The 27,692-nt window shown below is 38.9% G+C and overlaps 2 protein-coding genes across 2 annotated transcripts in view; both read left to right on the top strand.

The window, feature by feature from the left end:
* Nucleotides 1-3,236: 3,236 nt before the first annotated feature.
* On the top strand, nucleotides 3,237-21,208 carry LOC135320174 (phosphatidylinositol-binding clathrin assembly protein-like). The gene is made up of 12 exons (XM_064482865.1): nucleotides 3,237-3,315; nucleotides 5,378-5,520; nucleotides 9,080-9,155; nucleotides 10,084-10,186; nucleotides 10,346-10,439; nucleotides 10,554-10,665; nucleotides 11,554-11,660; nucleotides 12,219-12,260; nucleotides 16,685-16,764; nucleotides 17,591-17,667; nucleotides 19,553-19,579; nucleotides 21,146-21,208. Exons 1-12 carry the CDS (start codon nucleotides 3,237-3,239, stop codon nucleotides 21,175-21,177), a joined length of 972 nt encoding a protein of 323 aa, XP_064338935.1. The 3' UTR covers nucleotides 21,178-21,208.
* A 9-nt stretch (nucleotides 21,209-21,217) lies between these two features.
* VBP1 (VHL binding protein 1) overlaps nucleotides 21,218-27,692 on the top strand; it is a 40,337-nt gene continuing 33,862 nt past the window's right edge. The window contains exons 1-3 of the mRNA XM_064482694.1: nucleotides 21,218-21,276; nucleotides 21,387-21,417; nucleotides 25,655-25,775. Of these exons, the coding sequence (XP_064338764.1) occupies nucleotides 25,662-25,775 (114 nt within the window). The 5' untranslated portion in view covers nucleotides 21,218-21,276; nucleotides 21,387-21,417; nucleotides 25,655-25,661. The remainder of the gene's footprint in view (nucleotides 21,277-21,386; nucleotides 21,418-25,654; nucleotides 25,776-27,692) is intronic.

The raw sequence follows: 27,692 nt of genomic DNA, 5'->3' as shown, positions 1-27,692 counted from the left end.
AATCAGGAGCTCAAATATATATGCACTCCCCTGTTTACTGCAGCATTATTCATAATAGTCAAGATGTGGAAACAATCTAGTGTCTGTTGACAGGTAAATAAAGAAAATGAAATATTCTTCAGCCATAAAAAGAGGGAAATTCTGCCATTTGTGACAACATGGATAAACCTGGAGGACATTATATATTATGCTAAGTGAAATAAGGAAGCACAGAAGGACAAATAATGTATGACCTCACTTATATGTGGAATTTGAGAATGTTGAACTCACATAACCAGGGAGTTTGTCGAGGACTGGGGGATGAGGGAAATGGGGAGAAGCTGGTCAAAGGGTACAAACTTTCAGTTACAAGATGAATTATTTTTTTAAAAAGATGAATGAGTCCTGGGGACCTAATGTACAACATGGTGACCACAGTTAATAATATTGTATTTTATAACTGAAATTTGGTAAAAGAATAAATCTTAAGTGTTCTCACCACAGAAAATATTGTAAGCATGTGAAGTGATGGATGTGTTAATTTATTGTGGTGATCATCTCACAATGTATACTATATAAAACTTCATCCTGTATACTTTAAAACATCACATTGTACAATCTAAATATATATACAATTATTTGTCAGTCATACCTCAATATAGCTGAAAAAAGATGAACAATTCAATTAAAAATTATCAAAGGATCAGAACAGACATTTCTCCATGGTAGATCTATAAATTGCTAATAAGGACATGAAAAAAGTCTTCTGAATCATTAGTCATCAGGGAAATCTAAATGAAAACCACAAAGAGATACCACTTCCCATTCACTCGGATGGCTATAATCAAAAGAAAGGGAAACAAATACTGGCAAGGATGTGGAGAAATTGGTATGCTAATACATTGCTAGTGGGGCTATAAAATGGTTCAGCCACCTTGGAAAATAGTTTGGCAGTTCCTCACAAAGTTTAACATAGAATTAGTATATGACTATGCAATTCCACTCCTAGGTATATACCTAAAAGAACTGAAAACAGGTATTGAAATACTTGTACATGAAGCAATATTCACAATAGTTCAAGAAGGGAAACAGTCCCAGTGTTCATTAATGAATGAATAGATAAATTTTAGTATACCCATAGAATGGAATATTATTTGGCCATAAAAAAGAATGAAGTACTGATTCATGCTAAAACATGAATGACGCTGGAGTATATTATGCTAAAGAAAGAGGGCGGTCCCAAACGCCCACATATTAACTAATTACTTTTATATGAAATGTTCAGAATAGGAAAATCTTCAGAAACAGAAAGTAGAATAGTGGTTGGCTAGGGATGGGAGGTTTAGGAAGAAATAGGGAGTGATGGCTAATGAGTCTGGGGTTTCTTTTTAAGGTGGTGAAAATGTTGTAAAATGATTTTGGTGATGGTCATACAAGTCTGAATATAGTTTAAAAACTACCAATTTGTAGACTAAATAGGTATGATATGTGAATGAAGTATCAATAAAGCTGTTCGAGAAAACATGCCCTGAAAGGATAAAAGTGATATCAATGTAGGTGACTGTCTAAACAAACTTCAACATTCTTTAAAGGAATACATAGAAATACAGCACACAATGAAGTAACATTACAAAATTACATAGGAAGAAGCAGAAAAATGTTACCAATACACAAGAGAAAAATAAGTGAATAGACACAGAGCCAGAAATGTCAAAGATAAAGGAATAAGCAGACAAACATATAACCTTGTTAGGTAATATGAAATTCTCCAGGGTTTAAAGGAAAATGTGACCATAATGAGGAGAGCAGTGAAAGACATAAAAATAATCAAATGGAACTTCTAGAGATGAAAAATACATTATTGGAAATGTAAACTTCCTGGATGGGATTAAGATTAGACTCTGCAAAAAAGAAACAAAGACGAAGTTCAGTGAACTTGAAGACATAGCAAAAGAAAGTCTCCAAGCTGAAGCACAGGGGCTAAAAAGGGTGTAAAAAGTGCAAAGGAACAGGGCCTCAGTCACTTGTGATATAATATCAAGAACTGTAACACACATTTAATGGAACACAGCACTGAACACTAGAAAAATATGCATCTTTTCAAGGGTACACAGAACATTTACATTGATAGAGCATGTATTCTGTTCTATAAAATGAATCCTAAAATTTAGGAGGTTGAAATAATAAGAAACGCTGTGTGTGTGTGTGTGTGTGTGTGTTCTTTGGGGGGGGAGGTAATTAGGTTCATTGATTGATTGATGGAGGTCCTGGGGGTTGAACCCAGGACCTCTTGAGTGCTAAGCCCTCACCACAAGAAAAATGTTCTTTGATAACAACAGAAGCAATACTTAAGTCTAAAGTCCTATCTTATAGAAGAGGAAGAATCTTAAATCAGTAAACTAAGGTACCTTAAGAAACCAGAAAGTGAAGAGCAAACTAAACTGCATCTAGAAGCAACAGAGTAACATGGATAAGAGCAGAAATCAATGAAACAGCAAAAAAGAATATAGGGAAAATCAATGAAACCAAAAGATGGTTCGTTGAAAGGATCGATTAAGATTTGTAACTCTCTAGTCAGACGTACCACGAAGAAAGGAGAGAAGGCATACACTACTGACATCAGGAACGAGAGAGGTAACATCACTACAGATTCCCAGGATATTAAAGTGGTGATGAAGGAACACTATGAACAAGTCTACGAACTTCTGTAGCTGATGCTGGTGGGAGGACCTGACCTCAGGGAGGATACAGCCCCCATGGCGCGTGGCAGAAGCCTCCCCAGCCATGCCGCCTCCGCTGGGAGGTTTTCCACAGAGCCGTCCCAGGACCGCCAATCTGCCCGAGACCTGAAGCCCCCCAGACCTTCCACCTAGAGCCCCCACCCACCCCTCTTCCTCTCAGTATTCACTCGGTGCTTGGCATCGGCTCTCTTCCTGGACGTCCGCTACGCAAGGCGTCTGCCGTCGCCTGTCGGGGGTCGCTCGGCCCCAGCCCACCCGTCCGCACACTGCGGGGCCCGGCCGCGCGCCTCGCGCCTTCAAGTCTCACCTCATAATTGTGCCGGCGCGCGTTGGGCTGTGTGAGGAAAAGGTCGCCGGTGAGGGCCACCTGCTGGGCTGAGCCTTTGTGCCATCATCTCTAGCGCCCCCTCCGTCGCTAGGGCTGCGGCTCCCGGGCTCAGACCGCTGGTCCGAGGGAGGAGGGCCAGACGCCGCCGCCATCACCCTCGTGGCTGGCAGCCTGCGACGCTCGCTCAAATGGGGTCGTCTGCGTCCAAGGCTGCCCTCAGAGCGACCACTGACGAGCCAACCGAACCCGGGCCCAAACACCTAGCGGGTGAGTCGAGGCCTGGCCCGTGTGGGAGTGCCTCTGATGGTGGCCGCCAGCTCCCCTTCCCTCAGCCCCTCCCCCGCCGCCCACCCCCATTCCCCTCCCCCAGCTCTGCTCCCCGCCAGCCCCCCTCCCCGCCAGCCCCCCTTCCCTCAGCCCCTCCCCCCGCCGCCCACCTCCACTCCCCTCCCCCAGCTCTGCTCCCCGCCAGCCCCCCTCCCCGCCAGCTCCCCTTCCCTCAGCCCCTCCCCCGCCGCCCACCCCCACTCCCCTCCCCCAGCTCTCCTCCCCGCCAGCCCCCCTCCCCGCCAGCTCCCCTTCCCTCAGCCCCTCCCCCCGCCGCCCACCCCCACTCCCCTCCCCCAGCTCTGCTCCCCGCCAGCCCCCCTCCCCGCCAGCTCCCCTTCCCTCAGCCCCTCCCCCCGCCGCCCACCCCCACTCCCCTCCCCCAGCTCTCCTCCCCGCCAGCTCCCCTTCCCGCCAGCCCCCCTCCCCGCCAGCTCCCCTTCCCTCAGCCCCTCCCCCCGCCGCCCACCCCCACTCCCCTCCCCCAGCTCTGCTCCCCGCCAGCCCCCCTCCCCGCCAGCTCCCCTTCCCTCAGCCCCTCCCCCCACCGCCCACCCCCACTCCCCTCCCCCAGCTCCCCTCCCCGCCAGCTCCCCTTCCCTCAGCCCCTCCCCCACCACTCCACCGCCACTCCCCACCCCCACTCCCTTCCCCCAGCCCCCTCCCCCACACCCCTCACTCGCTCCCCTCCCCAGCTCTCCTCCCCCAAGCCCCCTCCCCACCAGTTCCCCTCCCATCCAGCTCCCCTCCCCCAGCTCCCCTCTGCCTAGCTCCCCTCCCCTGCCCCCCTCCCCCAAGCTCCCCTCCCCCCACCTCCCCTCTCCCAGCTCCCCTCCCCTCCAGCTTCCTCCCCTACTCGCACCATCACCTCCCACTTCTGATTGAGCCTGGAAGACAACCAATGGCCCTTTAAACTCGAACATCAATGATTCACAACATATTCATATAACTTAAGACACAACAGGCTGTAGAAAAACAAGCCAGGCTTCTTAGAAGGGTCTCAAGTCTTAGTTATCTGTGGCTCAAAGACAGAATGGACTCCCAGGCCACCCTCCTCTCTATTGTCTGAGCTCATAGTGAGCAGTTACTTCATATACAATATGGGCTGTTGGCAATAGACATAAATCTTGCTGCTTTGGAAGCCTTTGTAGCTGACTCACTCCTCTGATCACCTCTTTATTTTGGTATTTGACTTTAAAACTATTCATTCACGGTATTTGCCTTCTGAAGTTTTTTCTTATCATCATGATAATATACATGCATTAAAGCACCTAACAGTTCACTAGGCTGTACAGAGATTAATTGCCTTTATACATATTTTATAGTTTCCTGAACATTATTCTCAACAGGCCCCCATACTAGATTCTTGGGCAATATATATAATCCCACCCTGGATTGTAATGTGACATGTACCAGGATTGGCTTCTCAAGACCTGATGGATAAGCACTACTTATCTATGTGAATGATGTGTGGAACCAAAGAGGGGTATTGAAATCAATACCTTGATAGCCCAAAAGTTCAGTCCCAAGGCTGAAATCATGGGAATGCAGAAACAAAAGAAAGTGGCAGAGGAAGCTTTACAGAAAAAGTAATGAAGCAGACTTAGAGTTAAAAAAAGTATCAGAACATCTCATTTTTCATAACCTCAAACATGGCACAGCAACTGGCACATATTAGGCATTGACATTGACACTGAGTATATACATTTGTTGAATAAATGAATTTGAGTTGACAGAGTCAGCCTGTTGCTCTAATCCACTAGCATATTTCTCATGCACCCTCCTCAGTACCTATCCAACAACAGAGTAGACAAGCATTAAATATTATGTAACAGATGTCAATACAAACTGTAATACTTGCAATGAAGAAAATGTTTTGGATTATTCCCTTTGTCATTTGTCTGATATTTGATTGCATCTGTATTTGTTAAAGTTACCAATTTGGGTTTTGAAAATTATTTCTCAGTCTGTATTTTAATGTTTGTCACTGTCTCTAATTTAGATCTAATCCAGTACATAAATGGAACAAATATGAGTGTCAAACATCTGGCTGATGTTCTTTCTGAGAAAACTGGGAGCAGCAGCTGGGTGGTGGTGTTCAAAGCCTTGGTTACTGTGCATCACCTGATGGTGCACGGAAATGAGGTGAGCATGGCGTACATTCAAATGGTAGTCATTTCCTTCTTTTTAGTGCAAAGAATTGTCTGTACACAATTGCTGAATAGTCTTTGTTTGTCAAGGGCTTACTACATTTTACTTTCATTAGTGACAAGTGGGAGAAGTTCATAGTAGTAGATACCAAAAAACTAATTTTCACCCAAATGTGATGATGCATTCTGAAATCTTTGCATTGTGCTTTGTGTTTGCCCATCCCTCATGTTTCTATGAAGTACATATTTTCATTGAGCAAATGCAGCATTCAAAAGGCTCTGTCTTCATGATGCCAGCAGGCCACTGAGGCAGAAAAGTAGCTTTGCATGAAGTGTTGGAAGACATGTCCCAAATGCCTTCAAACTCAAGGTTGTATGCTCTAAGCAGCCAAATACAGCATGAGACATTCTACTTCAGGCTCAAGGAATCCTTCCTTTCAAAAGATCAGCCAGGCACGAAAAGAGGTTCTCAATAACTTGATCCAGGTCTTAATAATCCTGAAGGCTCAGTTATCTCACTAAACCCTTTATAGATATCAAGGCTTGTTTCTTAGTTCTCAGTCCCTAGAACCACGACACATTTCTTATTGGAGGGGGAAGAGCTTAATGGGAAAATCACTAGGAATCTGAAGACTTGACTTTGCATCCAAGCTCTGTTCTCTCTCGCTGTGGAACCTTGGGCAGAGTATTTAGCCCTGTGAGCTTAATGTGGGGGCAATTGGTTCTGCCATAATATGTAGCTACAACTTGAAATTCTTCTAGGCTTGCTTATAGGGCAGTAATTTGGGGAGCCACAGCTCAGGAGCATGACAGCTAGACCTAATTGTGGAGCCCACTCTAATGTTGAAGCAAGAGGAATGACAAGTTTCATCCCCCTGGACTGAGTGAGACTGGGTCTCAATGGGCACAGTAGCTGAAACCTAGCACATATAGACTGAAGGAATTTCAAGTCTCTCTTTTGTCTAAATAAGTCTTTGAAGTGCTTGGACATTTTATGTCTGGGTGTGTGGCAGGAAGAGGGAGCATGCATCAAATGATTGATCCTAGGTTTTCTTCTTAAAAGGCCAGATTTGGAAAACAATTAATTTGGAAAAAGAATGCTGACCTGAGCAGTTTAGCTCCTTTGAGAATGACTGCTTAATTTCATGACAACTTTTATCAGTGTATGTGAATTGTGCATGTGAACAGTGTGGAGTCAGAAAAGAGGTTGCAAAATTTGGTTTTAACCACAAATGCAAGTAGACAAAAGGAATTGCTTCGTGATGTGCTGTAAGATTCTAGAATGACACAAATGGGGACAAAACATTCTTCAGGTATCCAACAAATGTTTATCCATCGTTACCTTAAATTTCTTACAATGATGGTCACTTGGCACGTATCTAAGGCCTTCCATAATCTGACTGACATCTACCCATCTGCTGGATCTCCTTTTACTGGCCATTTGAGTTCAATTACTTCAGAATTATTGATCTTTACTTGAACCCATCATGCTGTTTCATGCTTGGCCTCCTTGGCATACTGTTTGTGTTTTCTGGATTGTCTTTCTCCCATAGTGAACTCCTACTCATTCTGAAAGACCTGGGCTAAATGCCCTTTGCCCCTGCCTTTGCCCTGATAAGATATGAATAATTACCATTTTTCCTGCAACCCCCCCCCGATTTTTCCATTTTCACTTATGAATATATCTTTGTAATCAGTATTTGATGTAGACTATTTTAGCCCCTGGATAATAAAGTGAATAATAGAATGGCAGTTGCTCTCAATTCTTTGGAGGATTTAGACCAAAAAAAAAAAAGCCATCAAAAATGTATTGCTGCATAACTGCTTTACTTTACCAGGAAAACCTGGATACCTGAGTTATGTTATCACCTCTCCACCTCTCCCCACATACACTCTTTCTATTTTACAGAACAACTGAAATGTTCTACAACATTAAATTACATGTTATTTTCTACTTTAACTTTTCTCTCAGTAAGTTTTGCATTAAAAAATTAAGGTTTGATTTTTTGACTGGATTTTGAAACTTATTAAAAAGCAACAGCAATTACACAGTGAAACATATATATACTGGGGTAACAGAGAGCTCAGACGTAGAACTGTACTTACATGGGAGCTTACTGGCACTAAAAACATGGAGGAAAGTATGCAATTTAAAATAAAGCCTTTTGCAAGTGGTATTGGGAAAGCTGAACAGCTGCATGTAAATCACTGAAGTTAGAACACTCCCTCACACTATACAAAACAATGAACTCAAAATGGCTTAAAGACTTAAACGTAAGATAGGACACCTTAAATCTCCTGGAAGAGAACATAGGCAAAACATTCTCTGACATAAGTGGTACCAATGTTTTCCTAGGGCAGTCTCCCAAGGCAATAGAAATAAAAGCAAAAATAAACAAATGGGACCTAATCAAACTTATAAGCTTTTGCACAGCAAAGAAAACCATAAACAAAACAAAAAGCCTATGGACTGGGAGAAAATGCAAACAATGCAACCAACAAGGAATTAATTTCCAGAATATAGGAACAGCTCAAACAACTCAATAAGAAAAAAACAAGCAACCCAATCAAAAAATGGGCAGAAGACCTCAACAGACATTTCTGTAAAGAAGACATACAGATGGTCAACAGGCACATGAAAAGATGCTCAACATCACTGATTATTAGAGAAATGCAAATCAAAACTGCAATGAGGTATCATCTCACACCAGTTAGAATATGTGGGTGTCATTAAAACTTCTACAAATAATAAATGCTGGAGAGGGTGTGGAGAAGAGGGACCCCTCCTACACTGTTGGTGGGAACGTAAGTTGGTGCAGCAACTATGGAGGACAATATGGAGGTTCCTTAAAAAATTAAAAATAGACTTATCACATGACCCAGCAATCCCACTCCTGGCCATATATCTGGAAGAAATACTAATTTGAAAAGATACATGCACTCCATTGTTCATAGCATCACTATTTGCAACAGCCAAGACATGGAAACAACCTAAATGTCCATTGACAGATGACTGGATGAAGAAATTGTGGTATACACACACACACACACAATGGAATACTATATCAGCCATAAAAAAAGAATAGGAATAAAAGCAAAAATATATGATTGGAAATGCAATTCTACTAATTAAATTATTAAATGATTTAATATTAATTATTAAAATAATTAATTCTGTAATTACAGTCAGCCCTTGAACATCATGGGTTTGAACTGCAGGGGTCCACTTATACACAGATTTTTTTCAATAGTCAATACTACAATCCATGGTCAGTCGAATCTGTGGATGTGGAATCATGGTTACAGAGGGGTACAGCATGTGCAGAGAGCTCATTATAAATTATATGTGAATTTTTGACTGCATGGAAGGTTGGTGCCCCTAACCCCTGAGTTGTTTAAGGGTCAACTGTAACTGAAATGCCTCAGAAATTAAAATGGGTTGGTGTGATGGTGCTCACGTTAATCACTGCTCCTGAAATAGATAGACAAAATCATTAATGAGCTCTATTTGTGGACAGAAACTAATTTTAGAACTTGGCACATTTGTTTGACAGCGTTTTATCCAACATCTTGCATCTAGAAACTCTTTGTTCACTTTGCACAACTTCCTGGATAAAAGTGTCGTGGAAGGTAAGACGATTCTTTGGTGGAAGTATTTCTATGTGGCAAGGAGGGAAATGTTCTGAAAACCATGCCTGGTTTAAAAAAAATTCTTCTTAATTATGAAGGGTGTGGTGTGTTGCACATTTTATGATGGTAAATAATTTCTAAATTCATTGATAGAACACTTACTTGAGTACTTACTATGAACAAGAAAATATGCAGGTATGTACCAGTGAGGCTTTCCTGGTTCAGTCTACCAAATCCCTTTGTCTCTTCTCTGCCTGAGTTTTATTCTTTCCACTTCTCAGCAACTAACCATTTCTGTGTTTTTCTTTTCTTTTGCTTGTCTGTCAATTGCCATGGGAATGTAAGATGTATGAAGGCAGGAATTTTTGTCTGTTTTGTTCACTACTGTACTTCTAGCATCTAGGACAGTGCCTGGATCATAGTAGGCATGAACACTTGTTGAATGAATAAATAAATTGAATAAATTAACAAAGGTATGTTTGGAGGTTGAGTAGTGAGGAGTTGAGTTTTTATCATGGCCTTTCTCCATTTTGTCTGTGAAGTAGGGGAAAGGTCATTTGTTGACTGAAGGGAGGGTAGGGGAGGGATTGTAACAACGGATAGGGAGTTTCAGGAAAATGCTAAGACTTTACAATAGTTTCAGTGGAAATGTGAAAGGAACGAATAAAGTTCAATTATCTCCTCTGTCCAGGAGTGTCACCATCAACACCACAACATGAGGTGTTATCCAGGCTTTGAGGAAATAAAAAATAATCTTTGACAGAAAATTTGAGGAATGTTGTACTAGATGATTAATCAAAGCCATTCTGGCGTTTGTGCTTCAGAGATATTGTTGAGGTATACGGGTGAATGAAAAATGATGTTTTGCTATATTGTAAGTAGTTAATATTGGTTAAACTGGAAATAATAAAAGATATTTCATTGTTAGGCTATGCTATGTCAACCTTCATCAGACGATATAGCAGGTACTTGAATGAAAAGTCACTTGCATATAGACTGATTGCATCTGATATCACCAAAACCAAGAGAGGGTAAGTAAATACCATTAGTTTGTAAGCAAGAAATCCTGAAATACATACATGCCCTGATACGTAGTTTGTCAAAAAACACAGGTTTATTTCAAGATGCCAATGTCACCGTGCTTCTCAAACTTAATTATTGATGTTAGGAATTTGTTTTCTCTTTTATAGGATGGATGGCTTGATGAGAACTATGAACACTAAAGAGCTGCTCAACACGCTTCCTGTTATTCAAACTCAGTTTGATGCTCTTCTTAATTTTAATGTAAGAGCTTTATAAATCCTTTTAAAAATTTTTGTAAATGTCATTGTATAACTGTAGGTGGGAGAAGGAAGTTTTTAAAAGTGTAATGGTAATTGATTACACTTTAATTTACAGGCAAATCCTGATGAACTGACCAATGGTATTATACATGCTGCTTTCATGCTCCTCTTTAAGGATTCTCTTCGCCTCTTTGCAGCCTATAATGAAGGGATCCTTAATCTGCTAGGTAAGCTAAAGAATAGACATTACTTTTTAAAAAATAAACTGGTAAAAATAATTTATTTATAAAAACCTTTTATCTCTACATTTAGACTCATGTGTTTTAGATTCAAAATAGGGTCATATATATTTTTAAATAATGAGACATTATATTGCTTTTTTGGTTAAAAATTATTGGATAATCAGCCACTGAACATTCAAGTTTTTATATAAGTGCTAACAGATATCTCCGGGAAATTTATCAGGAAATCGACATGGATTGCCACATTTATACATTACACATTAAGTATCCCTCCACCAATGTCAAATATAATACAGTTCTGACTTTCCTAAGAAGATAAAGCCTATAATATAAGTAATTGTTCTGATTATATACAAGCATATATTAGACTTTTCAGAAAAATTCAGTCATCATTTAGCCCTGATGAGTGATTTGTTTCATAGGAAGGGTTCTCCAGAATTCATTGATGAGAATTTGAGATTTTTCTTATACTGAAGAAGTACTAGTACATTTGGAAGGTTATAAAGGGTAGGAATCACAGCCCCTTCCCTCAGAGAACATCACAGCTTCATGTTAATCAAAAAGATTCCAGAGTAGAAGTTGTAGAAATTAAACTAAACTATTTAAATTATTTGTATATGCTATTAAATGTCATATATATTACTAGCACCAGTATTCAGTATGCAGTAGTTACTCCATAAAAATCTGTTGATTATACTTATTGAGCAGTGTTGTTGTTTGTTAAAACAGAAAATAACTGGATTTAAATTGTAATTGTTTTCAACAAGTTAAAATCATATCCAGAGTTGGCTTAAAATAGAATCATCAGAATGGAGTTAAACTTGAAATTGCTATGATACTGGCTCCTTTGTGGTAATTTTTTCCTATTTTTAGGCAAGTATTTTGACATGAGGAAGAACCAATGCAAGGAAAGTTTGGATATTTACATGAAGTTCCTTGGAAGAATGACCAAATTGGCACAGTTCCTGAAAGTTGCAGAGGTATAGAAATCTATTTCTTTCCAAGGCATTTCTGGTGTTTTCTGTATTAGTTTACTGTCCAGTATGCCTGCACCTCCTCCTGCCCACCACCACCACCCAAACACACAGGAATTGGTACTTTTAACTATTCTGTAAACAGTACAACTAAAAGCTAAAATTAGGTACTTCAAATGTACCAGCCAGTGCACTTGTGCTCAGAAGTAATATTACAAGGATTTCTGTTTGCAGCCATGAGGATAACTGATATCAAACTTATCTTCCCACCGGAAATAGCTCTAAAACTGAGTCAAAAGATACATGACATAAGTCTTCCCAAAATAGCAAAGACTGAATATCTGGCAAGCCTTTCCTTTTTTAATTTTACCCCTGGAACAAACGTAAGTTTGTGCTTAAGTGTGCAAGGCATACTTTAGCTTGACATGTTTTTCTTGATCTGGTTTTGTACCAGCCCAGCAAGGCTTTCACTCTCCTGGCTTTGAGAGTGGCCTCACAGTTATTTTCTTTGTTACCACCTCGTGCTATAATGTATTCTTTTTTCCCCTTTTTTTGTGATTTCAGCAAGTTGGAGTTGACCAGAAGGACATTCCATATCTTACTCAGGTCAGTGTATCTCTTCTATGTGTTTAAGTGACTTTTTTGTCTTTATGTTTGTGTTTAGTATGTTAATCATCATCTGAGACTCCATCATTTTCCATATACTTACATGTGTCTTTTCATTTCCCCCATAGTAACATTTATATTTATACTTATGTACACATAGACACGTGTCTTCTGAACAAGTCTGTGAGCTGTTGCTCTTATAAAAGAGGCCATTCCCTGCTGCCTGCGAAATGGTGACTCACAGTAAGACAACTAGAGCATGATTTTTAAACACACAGAACTGATCAGTGGAAACAGCAGAGTGTTTGGAATAATGAACTTAGGTTTGAGGCTCAGAGCAGTGTTGTGGGAATCAGATGGATTCAGGTTTTTTCCTCCCCTGGAAGCTTCTCATCAGGAATGTCTCACATGGCAACGGGTGTGATGTGAGGCAGAGGTGGCAGAGCAGCAGGCATGGGTGAGATGAGGGTCTGGCTCATGCTCTCTGAACCTGCCTGTGGTCCCTCCCAGAGGTGCCATAGGGCTCGAGCAGAACGGTTGCTGGCCCAGCCTGGACCTGCTCTGGGCCCCCACTAATATGGCAGGCTTTTAGGTCACCTAGAGTATGGGCCAAAGCCGTCTTCCCTGGTGTGGGAACATGCCGTCTACAGAACCCCAAGAGGCCTAACGTAGTTACATTTCCTTCTTCAAGATGCAGCACTTTATCTTCTGTTTTGAATGGGAATATTTGGTAGACTCCTGGCCACTGAAACCCTAAAAATTTTACTGATATGGAAGGCTCCTGATTCTTTGTAGCGTTTACCTCCCATCCTCTGGAGTGCATATAACTTTCCAAGGTCTGCAGTCTACTGGCCACTTCCTGCTCATCTGATCCATTTAGCATGAGGGAGAATGGTATGCATTTACAGTTTTGACCCAGGCTGTGTTAACTCTCTCAACCCTCTGTCATAATATGGTCAAAAGAAGTCTAGACCATCTGATTACCCCTCAGAAGATCACACTGATCCATTCTCCCTTCCACATGCTTAGAAGGCTCTTTCTGATCCACACTCTAGATGAAATATTCACCAAACTGATAGCCCCATTCCATGTCCCTGAGACTATGCTTACCCACCTTTATCAAAGAAACCATAGTGGCTGCATTTGGGTTACTGCTGGATTGATTATGCTGTAGTTTATCTTTCTCCAGAGCCTGACTGGTTTTGGAGGCCATCCTGGTGAATTATATGAAGATATAATTGGGACCATCACCCCTGCATTGTTTTTATCTTTAAGATAAAACTACAACGAATTTTTTCCATCCTCATAGGAGGTGATCTTGTTTTTTATTTACTATTTTGCCTGAAGGGCAGGAGAAGGCTGTTTCAGAGGCATGACCCTGGCTGAGCTATGCTGTGACTTAACTGTAGAGACCTAGGGGCCAGAAGGGGGCTGGGCCTAGGAGGCAGCTGGGGTGTGTAACTTGTGGGGTACAGATCTCTGTATCATCTACAAAGGAGGAGGAGAAAACTTCTTCAGGCTCAGAGATTTCTGAGGAACCAGGAGACTTAGGGCGTTCACAGCTATGTTCCTTGATCTCTCCATTCCTTAAGTCAGCACTTTTACTCTTTCCCAACCAGGTCCCTTGGTTGGGACTGGAGGAATGTTTGGTCAGGACTGTAGAGTAGTCATGTGTGTGGGAAGATGTGGGGGAGAGAGAAGGAGAAGACTGGAGGATATTGGATCCAGAACACAGTGGATCCAGTAGTGGCATCAGATAAGAGGATGGAGGAGGCCAGGAGGAGAGGGTAGTTGCAGATGCAAATAAATGTTAGGTTTGGTGGCAGATAGGGAGTGAGTTTCTGTCTGATGTCTTCTCAAAAATCTTTAAAGGAAAGGAATGTGTCCTCACAAGCATTTCTTCATGTACATAGAAGTAGAAAGGGGACTTGTGCATAGACATTGAACCCCACAGAGTGGTCTGTGATGGGAAATGTTGCTGGGTGAAATAATGCAGAGCTTACTGGTAACCTGACAGACAGTGAGATCATCTGGGTTAGTGGGGGAGATGTCGCATTTCAATCAACATTCATTCACAGATACAGGCTGGACCCCTACCGGAAAGAAGGAGATCCAGTCCTAGCCCTTGAGTTCCTAAAAAAGACAGAACAAAGGCTACAGAAGCATGACTAGATATTGCCCAAAATGGAGGCCTCTGATTTTTCTCTACGTGGACCTCACTTCCTGGACAGCGGTGGTGGAGGTAGAAGGTGGTCCTTTGCTGAGAACCACAGAGGAACATCAGTTAACCTGGGTTTGGCATCTTGCCCTTGGCCTCCTTTGGCACTCAGTGCCTGTGGCCAGAGCTCCAGGGGACATCTGACAGGAGGAACCCCAGGCTGGAGGTCCACATTTCCCACTAGGCCACCCGCTGTCCTCCTTACCTCAGCTCTGGTCCCCAGGGTCCCCAGGACCCCTGAATCAAAAACAAAGTAGATGGCTGTGGGAGAGACTGTGGAAGGCAGGCCAGGATCTTTGTTGGTAAACTTTCATGCACAGCCCCACTCCTTCCTCAGTAAATCAGCTCCTTTTACTGGAAGAGCTTCCTTATCAGGACACTGGCCTCTGGCCCTCAGCCAGTGTGGGAAGTCATTTGTCACGGCCTTGGATTGGCAGAGCTGCTCCCTCCACACACTCCCTCAGGCGTCCTGGAAACCCTGGAATGGAGTGAAATGCAAGGGTCCTGGGGGAGGGAGGTTGGGGAGGGCAGAATGAAGTCAGCCTCATCTTTACCTGCTGAACCAGTCTCCTCGAGAGAGATCTCCTCAAATGACACAGTTTCAAGGAGTGTTTTCAGCCCATCTGCCGCTGGATCCCTCCAAGGGTGTTGAGGTCTTCCTCTGGGACTGTGGTTGGCCAGTTTCTCCTGTGCTTCCAATAGCCTTTCCTTTATGTACATGGAGGCTACCCTGTCTGGTGCAGGCTCACCATTTAAGGCTCACCCAAACGCTTCTGTTTTCTTAAGGGGAAATGGCCCTCCTTTCCTTGGCTAATCCTTTCCGCCTGGATTTCGACATTGTCCGGGGCCCGCAAGGCCGCCTTCTGTGTGTGGCCGTCTGCGGTGTCCATCCGTGTCCATCTTTCTGCTTTCCACCCTTCCCTGCACTTCACGTTGAGCGCGACTCCTGGAAACTCACGTAGCTGTGTCTGCTCTGTCTGCAATCCTGTGTGGTTTTACTTTGCACTGAACTAGTTCAAGCTGACGTCTCTGGGCCGCACCCCTCATCCCGGCTGCAGGGGCACAAGCTCGGGGACCTACAGATGATTTCACCCTGATGTGATCTACTCCTCACTTAAGAGTCCTCCAGTAGTCACCTAGTATTCTTACGATAAAGTCCAAACTCACCAACATAGCCTTTCATTTAAGGTGTTGAATTGTCGAATCGCTCCCTATTCTCCAGCTTCATCTCCTCCATATCCAGTTTGCTCTCTCGATTTTTGCTTATTTCTCTCCTACTACATTTCTCCTGGGCATCCTCCATCTCAGCTTCATTGTTTCTTCGTCCAGGAGGGCTTGATTCTCTGACATCTGTGACTTGTTCAGATTCATTTGAACACTGTTATGAATATCATGTGCCTGTCTTTCCTAGTACTTTTCACAACTCTGATTTTACATTTATACGTGGGATTGTGTGATATTTCTCTTCCCCCAGACCTGTAGACTGGAGCTTCCCAGGTCATGAAGCCTGTGGCTTTATCCCTAGTGCCTAGTGTATAATAGTCTATCAGTAAATGTTTCTTGAGAAGTAAATGTTTGGATCCAGAGAGACATGGTGGGGAATTGACCTTAATGTAAGAAAAACACTTACTTCATTTTTAATGGGAATGGAGAATAAAAAGATGCAGCCACATTCATTTAGCAAATATTAATTAAGCACTTACTATGTCACAAACACTAAGATATCACTGAACAAAACAGACGAAATCCCTGTCTTCATGAAGTTTTATATTTTATTCCAATGAGATGAACAATAAACATACAAAGAAAGAAACCTGTAATTTCAGTGCAGATAATTGGTGTGAAGAGAGAGAAAACATAGAGTAGAAAGACTCTTGGTGTGTACTGTTTCATACATAGGGTAGTCAAGGAAATTCCAGCAGAGACCAGAGACCAAAGGAGAGACAGGTTCTAGCAGCCATTTCATCATGTAAGAGGCTTTTTTGTTGTTTTTAAAAAAGTATGTAAATGTATAGTTTGAAAATTTGATTTCATACCAAGATGCCCCTTTTAATAAGGAATTGACTTGTAGAAATTATTTAGCTTTAATGCATTTGCTCTACAGGTGTCTTGATTTTTGCTCAAAACTTTTTCTGATGTAGGGAGTATGGATTTGCTAAGAACTATCTATCAGAAAACAACTCTCTCATAATAACTTTATTTTTAGGCACCCTGCAGTTTACTTGAAGCACTAAAACAGCATTTAGCTTCTTTGGAAGAGAAAAATGACATTTTGCCTCCTTATAGGTAAGTTAACAAATGTTTTCATATAGGTTAATTTTGTTCCCATCTAAATAATTTTTCTCATTTTAGCAACATCAGAGTGCTTAAATAAATTACTGGCTTTGAGTATGGTGAAGTACTATATAGCCATTTTAAATGATAATGTGGGATACAGTTTTCTGTGTTTGTGGAGTCCCACAGTCTTTACAAGGGTGGTGTACTTCCCAAAGGAACATCTTTTATAATACTGATTGATTCTCAAAGTCAGAGATTGGGACTGGAATAACTCCTCTTTTGAAGAATCTGATTTCTTTCCTTTGGACTCCCCTAGTGAGAATAATGGTTGTGTAGAATTATTTAATGGTATGGCAAAATGTTTATTCAGAAAACAGTGTGCATAGTAACATTCAGCACGTGTGTGTCTATATACTCCTATATACACATATGCACGTGCATATTTTCCTCTAGATATGCATATATATATACAACTTGAATAATAAAAATTTTGAAGTATACTACTTCAGCATGTTCACATTAGCTCTTTCTAAGTGGAAAAATTATGGTTTATTTCAACTTTCTGTTTTAAACTTTTCAAGATTGTCCAATATTTCCATAAGGGTCATGTATTGTTTATTCATTCCACTTTTTAAGGTTATGTTGATTGTAATTGATTTGTACTATCAACCTCTGTTAGACAACAAGTCTGTTCACTATTTCTTGATTATCTCTTTGTCAGAAATAGGTATATAGTTAGTATATAGTTGGGTGGATGGACTGTTAAGATGAATGGGTAGGGTACATGTAATTCAGTTAATTCCCCAGTGCCTCATTTTTCTTGTAATCTCTTAAGACTTCAGCATACACTGATTCCCTCCATCCCAAACAGTCCAGTTGTGAAAGCTTCAGCAAGCAGAGGTTGGTTTGAAGGTAATATAACTCTATTAAATGATTGTCAGTAATAATTGAGGACAGGATTAAAATCTTTAATTCTTCCATTTCCTAACCACATACTATGTCTGCTGCCTCTTCCTAAAGTATCTTTCACCTAGGAACTTCATTTCTAGGAATTTATGCAATATATATATATATATATATATATATATATATATATATATATATATATATATATTCACAGTTGTGAAGTGGTGTATGAAGAAGGATAGCCATTGCAACATTGTAATAGCAAAATGACTATCAATAAGGGGCTTGATCTCCAAACGTATTGTCAAATAGAAAATGAACAAGATGTGAAACAGTGTGTAGTATGCTACCACCTTTTTAAAAACAAAAAAAGAAAGAATATATATGTTTATTTAATTTCTTAAAGAATCCTTCTGGGAGGATATATAAGAAATGACTAAAATGTGCAGCCTCCAAGAAGAACGTGCTTGTTCACGGAAAGGAATGGATGGGAAATTTTTCACTGTTATCATTTTGTAACTTTTGAATTTCGTATGTGCAAATAATTACTAAATAAAAGGGAAAGTTTACAAAGAAACATGTAATACATACATAAATACACTGTAAGGTATGTCTGCATACCTTGTAGTGCTTCACATGGACATCCTTGGTAATCTCTTAAGGTTAGTTTGCCTCATACTTCAGTAAGTGTGTAAGATACAGCTCATACCAACTTGCAAGAGCCCAACTGCTAAATTTTCAGGAAATTTGCAAGCTGGTTGATGTCACACTGGTAACTTGAAATTGGCTATGATGGAAATATTAAGACCACAGAATTGATCAAACACTACAAAACAGGCCTTTTTCTCTGGAGAGCTAGTTGTTATACATTTATTGGCATACGACTGCTCATAATCAGCTGTATTCTGTTTTTTACTTGGTGATTGTGTGTCAGCAATGCTACTCAATCCTCTGCTCTGGGCACAGATCCATGTAATAGCGAGCTATGCTATCATAAAGTTTCCATGTATTAGAATTTGTTTGCTCTTAATTTAACTTGACAACTTAAACTGTATCTATTTTAAATGTTTCTGTTTTTCTTTTGTACATATATTCTCAATGGACACACTTTCTGCATGTTCAACGGGTGAGTTTGACCAAAACTCTTATGAACAGAAGTCTTTTGAACAAAACCCTATGTAGAGCAAAAACCTGTATGTTTGCCTCATTTCCAAAAGAATGACTATTTTCCTGAGGCCCTGTGGTTTGGGAATCATTAGTGCTTATCATACCTATTATAAGACGGTTAAGTGTAGTGATTGACAAGCTGTGGACTCAGTCTGATATGAATGTAAATCCCAAGTAGAGTGAAAGGGGCGGTAAAGGCCAACAGACCCAAACTGACTTCTGGTGACTTTTGCGCCTGCTACCCTGAGCACTTAGACTAGGTTGTGTAACCCTCATTGCTTGAGTCAGTTGTGCTGAAAATCCTGTGGCCAATTGAAACCACTCTCTCTTAAGTCACTGTGGTTTAAAAATACTGGCCTTGGAACCAGAGTGCTGGAGTTTAATTTTCACTCTACCATTCATGGACTGTTTGACTTTGGGTAGACCACTCACCTTCTCTGTGCCTCAGCTTCCTTATCCTCATAAAGTTGCTGTCAGGAGAAACGAGTCAATACAAATATAGAGTGCTTAGAACAGGACCTGACCCATGTATTACTTAGAAGTGGATTTTTAAAAATTTCATGTATATGGGGACCTTCTAATAATCTCTTTTGTTATTGAATTCTAGCTTACTTGCACAATGTCAGAGAACCTCTGTATTTCAGTCCTTTGGAATTTGTTGATACTTGCTTCATGGTCTAGCATGTAACCATTTTTTTTTTTTTGGCAGAAATTTCATGTGCAGTTGAAGTCTGTACCACATCATCATTGGGTGCGATATTCTATGCATGCCAATTAGGTTGTTGAGGTTTTTAATTCTGTTGTTCATTGATTGTTTTCTCTGCTTATTCTTACATTTAGTAAGAAAACAGTGTGTTAACATTTCCCCTGTTTTCTCTTAAACTACTTTAAGTAGTTATATAATACTAGTCAGGTTTTTTGTTCCCACCACACTACTAAAATGGCTCATGTAAAAGTCACCAGTGTTGCAAAATCAGGTGGTAATTTCTCAGTCTTCATCTTACTGCAGCATTGGATGTGATCCATCACTCCCTTTTCTTTGATACATTTTCTTCAGTTTGCCTCTCGGCTTTCTTCTTGTCTAACTCTTGGCTCCTTTGTAGACATTTTTCACTGATCTCTCCTCATTTCTCTTCTTTTCTGTGCACTCATTTCATAGATAAGGACTCCCAAATTAGTATCTCCAGCTACAGCCATTCCTCCTGAACTCCAGGATTGTATATCCAAGTGTCTATTCACTGTATTCACTTGACTATCTAGTAGGATTCTAAGACACAATATGTCCAAAACTAAGCTTTTGATACTTGACATCAAACCTGCTTTATCCATGATTTTCTCTTACTCAGTTAATAGCAAACAACAACTCATTTCTTCTAGGAACAATGTGAGTAGGGCCAGTGTGACTCAGGCTTGCAGTCATCCCTGACTCCTTTCTTTCTGTCACACCTTGCATCTAATTCACCAGGGAATCTTTCCCAACTTTACCTTCAAAACGTGCAAAAGTTGACCACTTCTCTCTACCTCCAGTACTGCCACCATAGTCCAAGTTACCATCATCTGACCACTTCCTGCTTTTGCCCTTGCCCCCTACAGTCCGTTCTTTACATAACAGAGTGATCTTATTAAAATACATGCCAGATAGATTATGTCTCTCCTCTGTTCAGATCCCTCCAGGGAAGTTAGCCTGAGATGGTGACCTCAGAGTAAAAGTCCAGGTCTTTAGAATTTCCCACAAACCCCTCCATTGCCTTTCCAAATCCTTTGATCACTTTGACTCCAGACACATTGGCCTCCTCAATGTTCTTCAACCACACCAAGCACACGCTTTCTTCAGGGCCTTTGTTCATGCTGCTCCTTCTGCTGGATCGACATGGTTCACCCTTCTACACTAGTCAGGTCTTTTCTTGAAAGTTCCCTTCTCAGTGAGCCTTTCATCTCTAAAATTTAAATATTCACCATCCCACCAACATATTGTGCTCCTTTCTCTGATATTTTTTTCCTTAGCACTTACCATGATCTAACATATTATGCACCTTATTTGTCTTGGTTATTTTCTGTCTCTAATAGAATGTAAGCTAAATGAAGGCAGGGATTTTTATCTTCTTTATTCACAACTGTATATTTAGTACCGAGTACAGTGCCTAGCACATAACAAGTGTTCAATTAAAGTTTATTTAATGACTAATTTAAAATGACTTTATACTAATTAACCTAATAATTTGAAGTCCTCTTAGTTTGTAATGGGAAGGTACATATACATCATTACTGTATTGACCTAAATTTGGTTTACGTTTTCATCTAATTCTATTATTTTCAGATTATTTTCCCTATGTGATATATTACAACTAACATTACCTTCACAAGCCCACAACCGTGTGGGAGCCAGACAGCAAGATGGAGCAATCACAGCAGACAACCTGGATGGCTCACTTGCTAGCCTTGTAGGAAGTAAGCATCTATTTTTAAATTAATTTTCTGATATGTATTTTTAAAATGCATTTTAATAAAAAGTATTTGTAGGAACACAATGTAAAATTTGTGTTTGTTTTATAAAACAGATCTCAACTTTGGAGAAGGCCCAATCACCAAGTAAGTGTTTTATTATTTAAAAAAGAGAGCCAATAAATACATGTTCGAGAAAGGGTCTAATAAGAGTAATGTGTAATGAGAGTAATGCGCAGAAAATAATGATTTTTTAGATTAGATAGGGGAATCATTTGTTATAAAGTTCTATAATGTGTGAATTTTTTACCTAAATAATTAAAGTAGAAAATTTATCTGTTATGTATTATTCCAATTTTTGTAAGTAAAGTTCTTGGTTTGTCTGAAGGGTCTTCTCTTTCTAAGCATGTCTTAATTGGCATTCCTCATAGTTCTTTGTATTCTTGGTTCTTTTTCTTACTTTATGATATAAATTGTATTAAATGAGTAATACTTATTTTTTATTTTATTAAACAAACACTTCAGGGAATGATTCCATGCATTTTCAGCCAAAAAAAAAAAAAAAAACTAAAGAGGCAAATGGAAACTAAACGAAGGCAGAAGTGATAACATTAACAACAATAATGTGGAATGTGAGGTTAAAAGCACTAAACAGAATAAGACACTATTTCTGGAGATATAGTAGTCTTAATAGCTAAATACATAAAGTAAAGAAATACATGGAGAACTTGAGAAAGGACAGTAATAATGGGCAGTTTCAAACTATCTCTTTCATTGTTGGATATATTTAGTAAGAAGAACATAAATAAGGACATAGAAGAATTTAACTAATAGATAATAAATAGTAAACCTGAGTGTACACACACACAGAATATTCATTTTATTCAAAGCTATCACAAAAAAAGCCTTAAAAATAAAGAATTTTATGGGCTATATTTGCTTATAATCCAATAAAATGAGAAATAATAAAAAGTTGACCATGACAATCTTAACTACTTATAAATAAAAATATAATCCTTTTGCAAAAGAGAAAATCAAAAGGAAAGTTATCACCTATCTGAAGGGAGTGAAAAAGAAAACTTCATCTCAAAGCTAATGGGGCACTGTGGAAGCTAAACAGAAAAAAAGTCATCATTGTTAAAAAAAGAGAAATTAACAAGAATTTTGTTTTACTGAAGGAAACAGACATAAAATAACAAAAACATATTAGGAAGATAAAATTTATAAAGAAAAAGCTTAAATTAATATACTTGCAAACAAAACCAAATACATCCAAAACTTAGTTCAAGTCCAATAAAATAAGTTCCTCTGATTAAACAGAAAAGATAATGTAAAAGTATACAACTTGAGGAATAAGATATTAAAATAATTATACATGAATACTTTGTGCAACTGTTTGGTAACAACATATTTGGAAATCTAGAGGAAATTGATGATTTCCAAGCAAAATATAATGGCAAAATTCATCCAAGAAGAAGCAGAAACATGCATAGACCAATTACCACATAAGTTTTTGAAGAATAGGAAATTTCAATTCCAGGCTTTAGGAAAAAGGGAAGGTGTATAGTTCAGTGTATGAAATACCATTAACTTTCATATCAAAGCTCAAGGAAGATAGAACAAAGAAAGAAAACTGCTAACTAGTCTCTCTTATTCATTACAGATGTCAGAATTCTAGATAAAATAGTCACAAATAAAATCCAGGAGTATGTTTTAAAATTCCACTGCCTGTACAGACTGCTTCTTTTCTTTTAGAGTCTGCCATATTGAACACCTTGTCTGGGATGGTAGTATTAGAGGTGGTGTAATGAAAAGTGGATGCATCTGGGCCATGTTTTGGAGGTAGAGTTGATAGCACTTGCTGTCAGAGGTGAGGAGAAGAGTGATCAAGGGATGGTTTTTGGCTTGAGCTACTACGTGGATGGTGGTGTCACATATCATGATGGGAAAGATGGGAGGAGAAATAGTTTGAGTAGGTAAGTTGAATCAAGAGCTATTCTTGACATGTTGTGTTTGAGGTGTGTATTAGATATCCAAGAGGCAGTTGTACATATGACTCTGGATATTAAGCCTAAAGTTAAAAATTTGTGAGTCATCAATGTGGTAGTTAAAGCTATAAGACTTGATCAACTCATCTTGGTAGAGAATAAAGAGGTAATAGTAGGTCCAGAATGGAACTTTGAAAACATCTTAATATTGTAGAGGTTGAATAGAGGAAGTTAAAGTGTCAAGAATTGAGGAAAACAAAGCACAAACAATGGACCGGGAATAAGTACAGCATTGGACCTTTACAGAATAATGCTGTAAACTAGAAGACAATACTTCAACCTGTTAAAAATTTTTAGTGAAATTTATTGCCAGTCTGGAGTTCTGTACTCAGATAAGCTCTCAAAGAAGTGCAAGGGATAGAAATTTTCAGACACCCAAACTCTAAAAATATTTATGTACCATGCACCTTTGCTCAGCTAGATCCTACAGGGTGTGCTCCAAAAGAACAGAGAAGTAAATTAATAAAGAGTAGCACATAAGATTCAAGGAAACAGAGAACCCTACTTAACTGAGAGGTGGAGGGAATTCCCAATATAACAACAATGGGAGTCCCAGGGTGATTTTTACTGTACAGCAGCCAGTTTAGAATGGAACAGAAGGATGGAGAGCTCCAGGAGCGATGTCTCCAGGAAAAAATCAAAATGACATATTTGGTGCTAAGATTTATTGTTTACTCTGAGGCAGATAGTGTTCATTCTAAGTATTTTACACATAATAACTGATTAATCTTTCTACTTGCGATACTTATTATTTCCACTAGATTATAAGCTCCATGAAGGCAAATATTTTCACCTCTTTTATATATTCCAAGCACCAAGAATGGGGCCTGGCACCTAGTAGATATTGAATGAATATGTGTTGAATGAATGCAATGAATCTACATTTCACATATGAGAAAACTAAGATACAGAGGTTATGTAACTTGTCCAATCTCATACAGCTATTAAATGGCTGAAGTGGTATTTGAACCCAGGCAGTCTTGCTCTAGAGTTGGGGATATATGTATGTATGTGTGTACACACACACACACACACACACACACACACACACACACACACACACACACATACACACACACACACATCATATATATGCATTGTATATTTCAAAGATGAGGGGAGGTGGGCAGGCAAGTAGGATATGGTGTCAGAGTGCTAATTCCAAAGGAAATCAATAATGTATAAAATGTATAAATTAAGACATGTACTATAAACATCTTTAGGATTATGGAATTAAATGGCATAAGGGAAAAAGTGGCTACTTTGGGGAAGAGGACACAGTGACTGATGTTTTGGTTTTAGATCTTTCAGCACTCTGACTTTTTAAACTTGGTATCACCTAGATAAAAACTAAATTTGGATAAGTCAAATGATGAATACAGAATAAATATGAGCTTTTAGAGACAGGGACCATTTCTTAAAATTAAAACTAAGGTGTATGCAGAATAGATTATTACATAATTCAGTGGATGAGTAGAAATAGATGTAGAAAATAGGGATAATGATCTTAACCACTGGTGTAGAGTATGGGTTTCTAGTCCTGCCATAAATTACTGTAAGACCTTGAGCAAGATATTTGCCTTCTCTGAGACTGTTTCCTCATCCATAAAGTGAGAATTTATAATACCTACTTCACATAGTTGTTATAAAAATTAAATGATGTATAAGATTGTGAAAACAGCTAACACACAGCCTAGTGAGAATAAATGTTTGATAAGACTTTGTTTCCTTTTTTTCTGTTTATTCTCTTATCTATGCAAAGTATTTCGTGTCTGGCATTATTTATTCTCCTAATAACTCTAATGCTATGAAGCATAGTTTATCCCCATTTTACAAATAAGGAAAGAGGTTGAGTTATTTAGTCAAGGTTACACAGCTAGTTAATCACCTGGTGGGGCTCAGAATTCAATACTTTTGCCTCTTACTCTGGTGCGCTTTTGACCTACTACCATGGGGAATAATAGGGGTTTTTCTCTAGATAAGCTATTAAAATAGTTTAGAATAAAATGTATTCATTCAAGTCACTTTATTTATGGAAAACCGCTACTATTGAATTCCTTCTAGGAACTCGCAAACTATGTTAGTGGGAAATTTAAATTCAGAATTATCTATAAAAGCTAAGCTGAAACATGTAGTTTTGTAAATGATTTCTTAATTTCATATAGAAAACAGCCATCTTTTTGTTAAAGCTTTTTTTTTTTTGGTGTGATTCCCTCCTATTATATCTTACCTATTTATAAGCATAAACATTATTTCAAAGGCTATATCCTGACTAGATGTTTAAATAGTAGATTTGTCATTTCCCCAAATGGGCTGATTTATAAATTCAATTTTAGATCTGACATGAAGTCGTGTCAGCCTTCAGAGATGGAAATTACTGGTGGAATGAACTGGCAGTTGAATACCTGCACCTGTATGTCAACCATCTGGAATCCTATCCCTCCTGTCCCCAACATGGTAATATTTGTGATGTATTATTACCTTTTCTCTTTTTTGGTACATACATACAACATAGTAATTTGTGTTAGGGAAGTAGGTAGAGCAAGAAATGTTTTCTTTTTAATCAGTTGTATTGTGCTAAGTGTTGCAAGATGTTCTTGCTATCCTTCTTTTACTGATTTCTAGTTTAATTCCTTTATGGTCAGATAAAGTATTTTGCATGCTTTAAATACTTCGAAATTTGTTAAATTTTGATTTATGATGGAAGATATGGTCTATCTTGCTGACCATTTCATGAGCAATTGAAAACAAGTATATTCTGCTGCTCTTGGATGGAATGTTCTGTAAGTGTAAATTAGATCCTATTGGTTGATTGTGTTGTTCAGTTCTTCTGTATTTTTGCTGATTTAATGTGTAGTCATTGTGTTAGTTACTTAGAGAGGAGTATTAAGTCCCCAGCTATACTTGTGGATTCATCCATTTCTCCTTTCAGTCTGGCCAGGTTTTGCATCATGTAACTTGAAGCTCAGTTATTTGGTGCATGCGCATTTAGGATTGTTTTCTTGATTGATTGACCCTTTTATCAGTACATAATGTTCATCTTTATCCTTAGTTATTTTCTTTGCTCTGAAGTCTATTTTGTCTGATATTAATATAACAGCTTACCTTTGAAAAGTGTTTTCATAGTATATCTTCATTTTTTTTTAACTTTTAAGTTGCCTATGTCATTGCGCTTAAGTGTTTCCTGTCTTCAGTGTATAGTTGGGTTACTTTTTAAGTCCATTCTGACAATTTTTGTCTTTTATTTGGTGTATCTAGACAATTTGCATTTTATTTCATTATTTGTGTTTGTATTTAGTTCTACCTTTTTATAGTTGTTTTCTGCCTGTCCCTTCTGTTGTTGCTGTTCCTTTGTTTCATCTTTCCTGTGTTCCTTTGGGTTCTTTGAACATTTTTTAGTATTCTATTTTAATTTATATATTATAATCTGAAGTATAGCTTTGTATATTTTTTTCAGTATTTGCTCTAGCAATTAGAAAATACATACTTTTCAGTCCATTTAGAATCAGTATTTTAGTATTTCAATTGTAATGTAGAAACATTAACATCATGTAAGTTCCCTTATCTTCCTCCTTTTACGTTATGATTGTCTATACATACATTACATTGAAAAAAAACCCATTAGATGATCTTACGCTTTTTGCTGACAACCATCAAACATGTTTTATAGAACTCAAGAGTGGAAGAATAGCCTATTATACTTTCTCAGATATTTAGCACTTCTCTTGCTATTCTTTCAGTCCTGATATGCCAAGTTTGTTTCTGGTATCATTTCCCTTCTACCTGAAGAACATCCATTAGCAATTCTAGTATTAGCAATTCTGGCTATGAATTCTCTTATTTTTCCTTCATTTGAAAATGGTCTTATTTCACTTCTGTTCCTAAAGCAGTTTTCACTGGATGTAGAATTCTGGATTGATAGTTCTTTTTTTTTTCAGCACTTAAAAATGATCTACTTTATTCTGGCCCCCGTGGTTCTGATGAGAAAATCCATAGTCATCTGAATCATGGATATTGCATTTTTCTATGGCTGCTTTCAAGACTTTTTCTTTGTCTTTCATTTTCATAAGTTTGATTATTATTTGCTTTGGCATGGATTGGGGGGGTGGTTATTCTGTTCAGGTTTGTACAACTTCTTGAATCTGCATTTTTAAAACTTGGGAAGTTTTCTACAACTATTACTGCACTCATTCTCTTCCCCTTCTGAGAGTCTAATAACACAAATATTAGACCTTTAGATGTTGTCCCACTGGTCTCTGAGACTGATTTGTTCTTTTTAATCCCCCCCACCCCCCGTTTTTCAGAATGAATGATTTGTACTGGTCTATCTTTAAATTCACTGAATCTTTCTTTTTTCCTTCCATTAGGTGTTTT

Source organism: Camelus dromedarius, chromosome X (genome assembly GCF_036321535.1).
Source record: "Camelus dromedarius isolate mCamDro1 chromosome X, mCamDro1.pat, whole genome shotgun sequence".
Classification (NCBI taxonomy): Eukaryota; Metazoa; Chordata; class Mammalia; order Artiodactyla; family Camelidae; genus Camelus; species Camelus dromedarius.
This window is presented reverse-complemented; position numbering and strand designations above follow the sequence as displayed.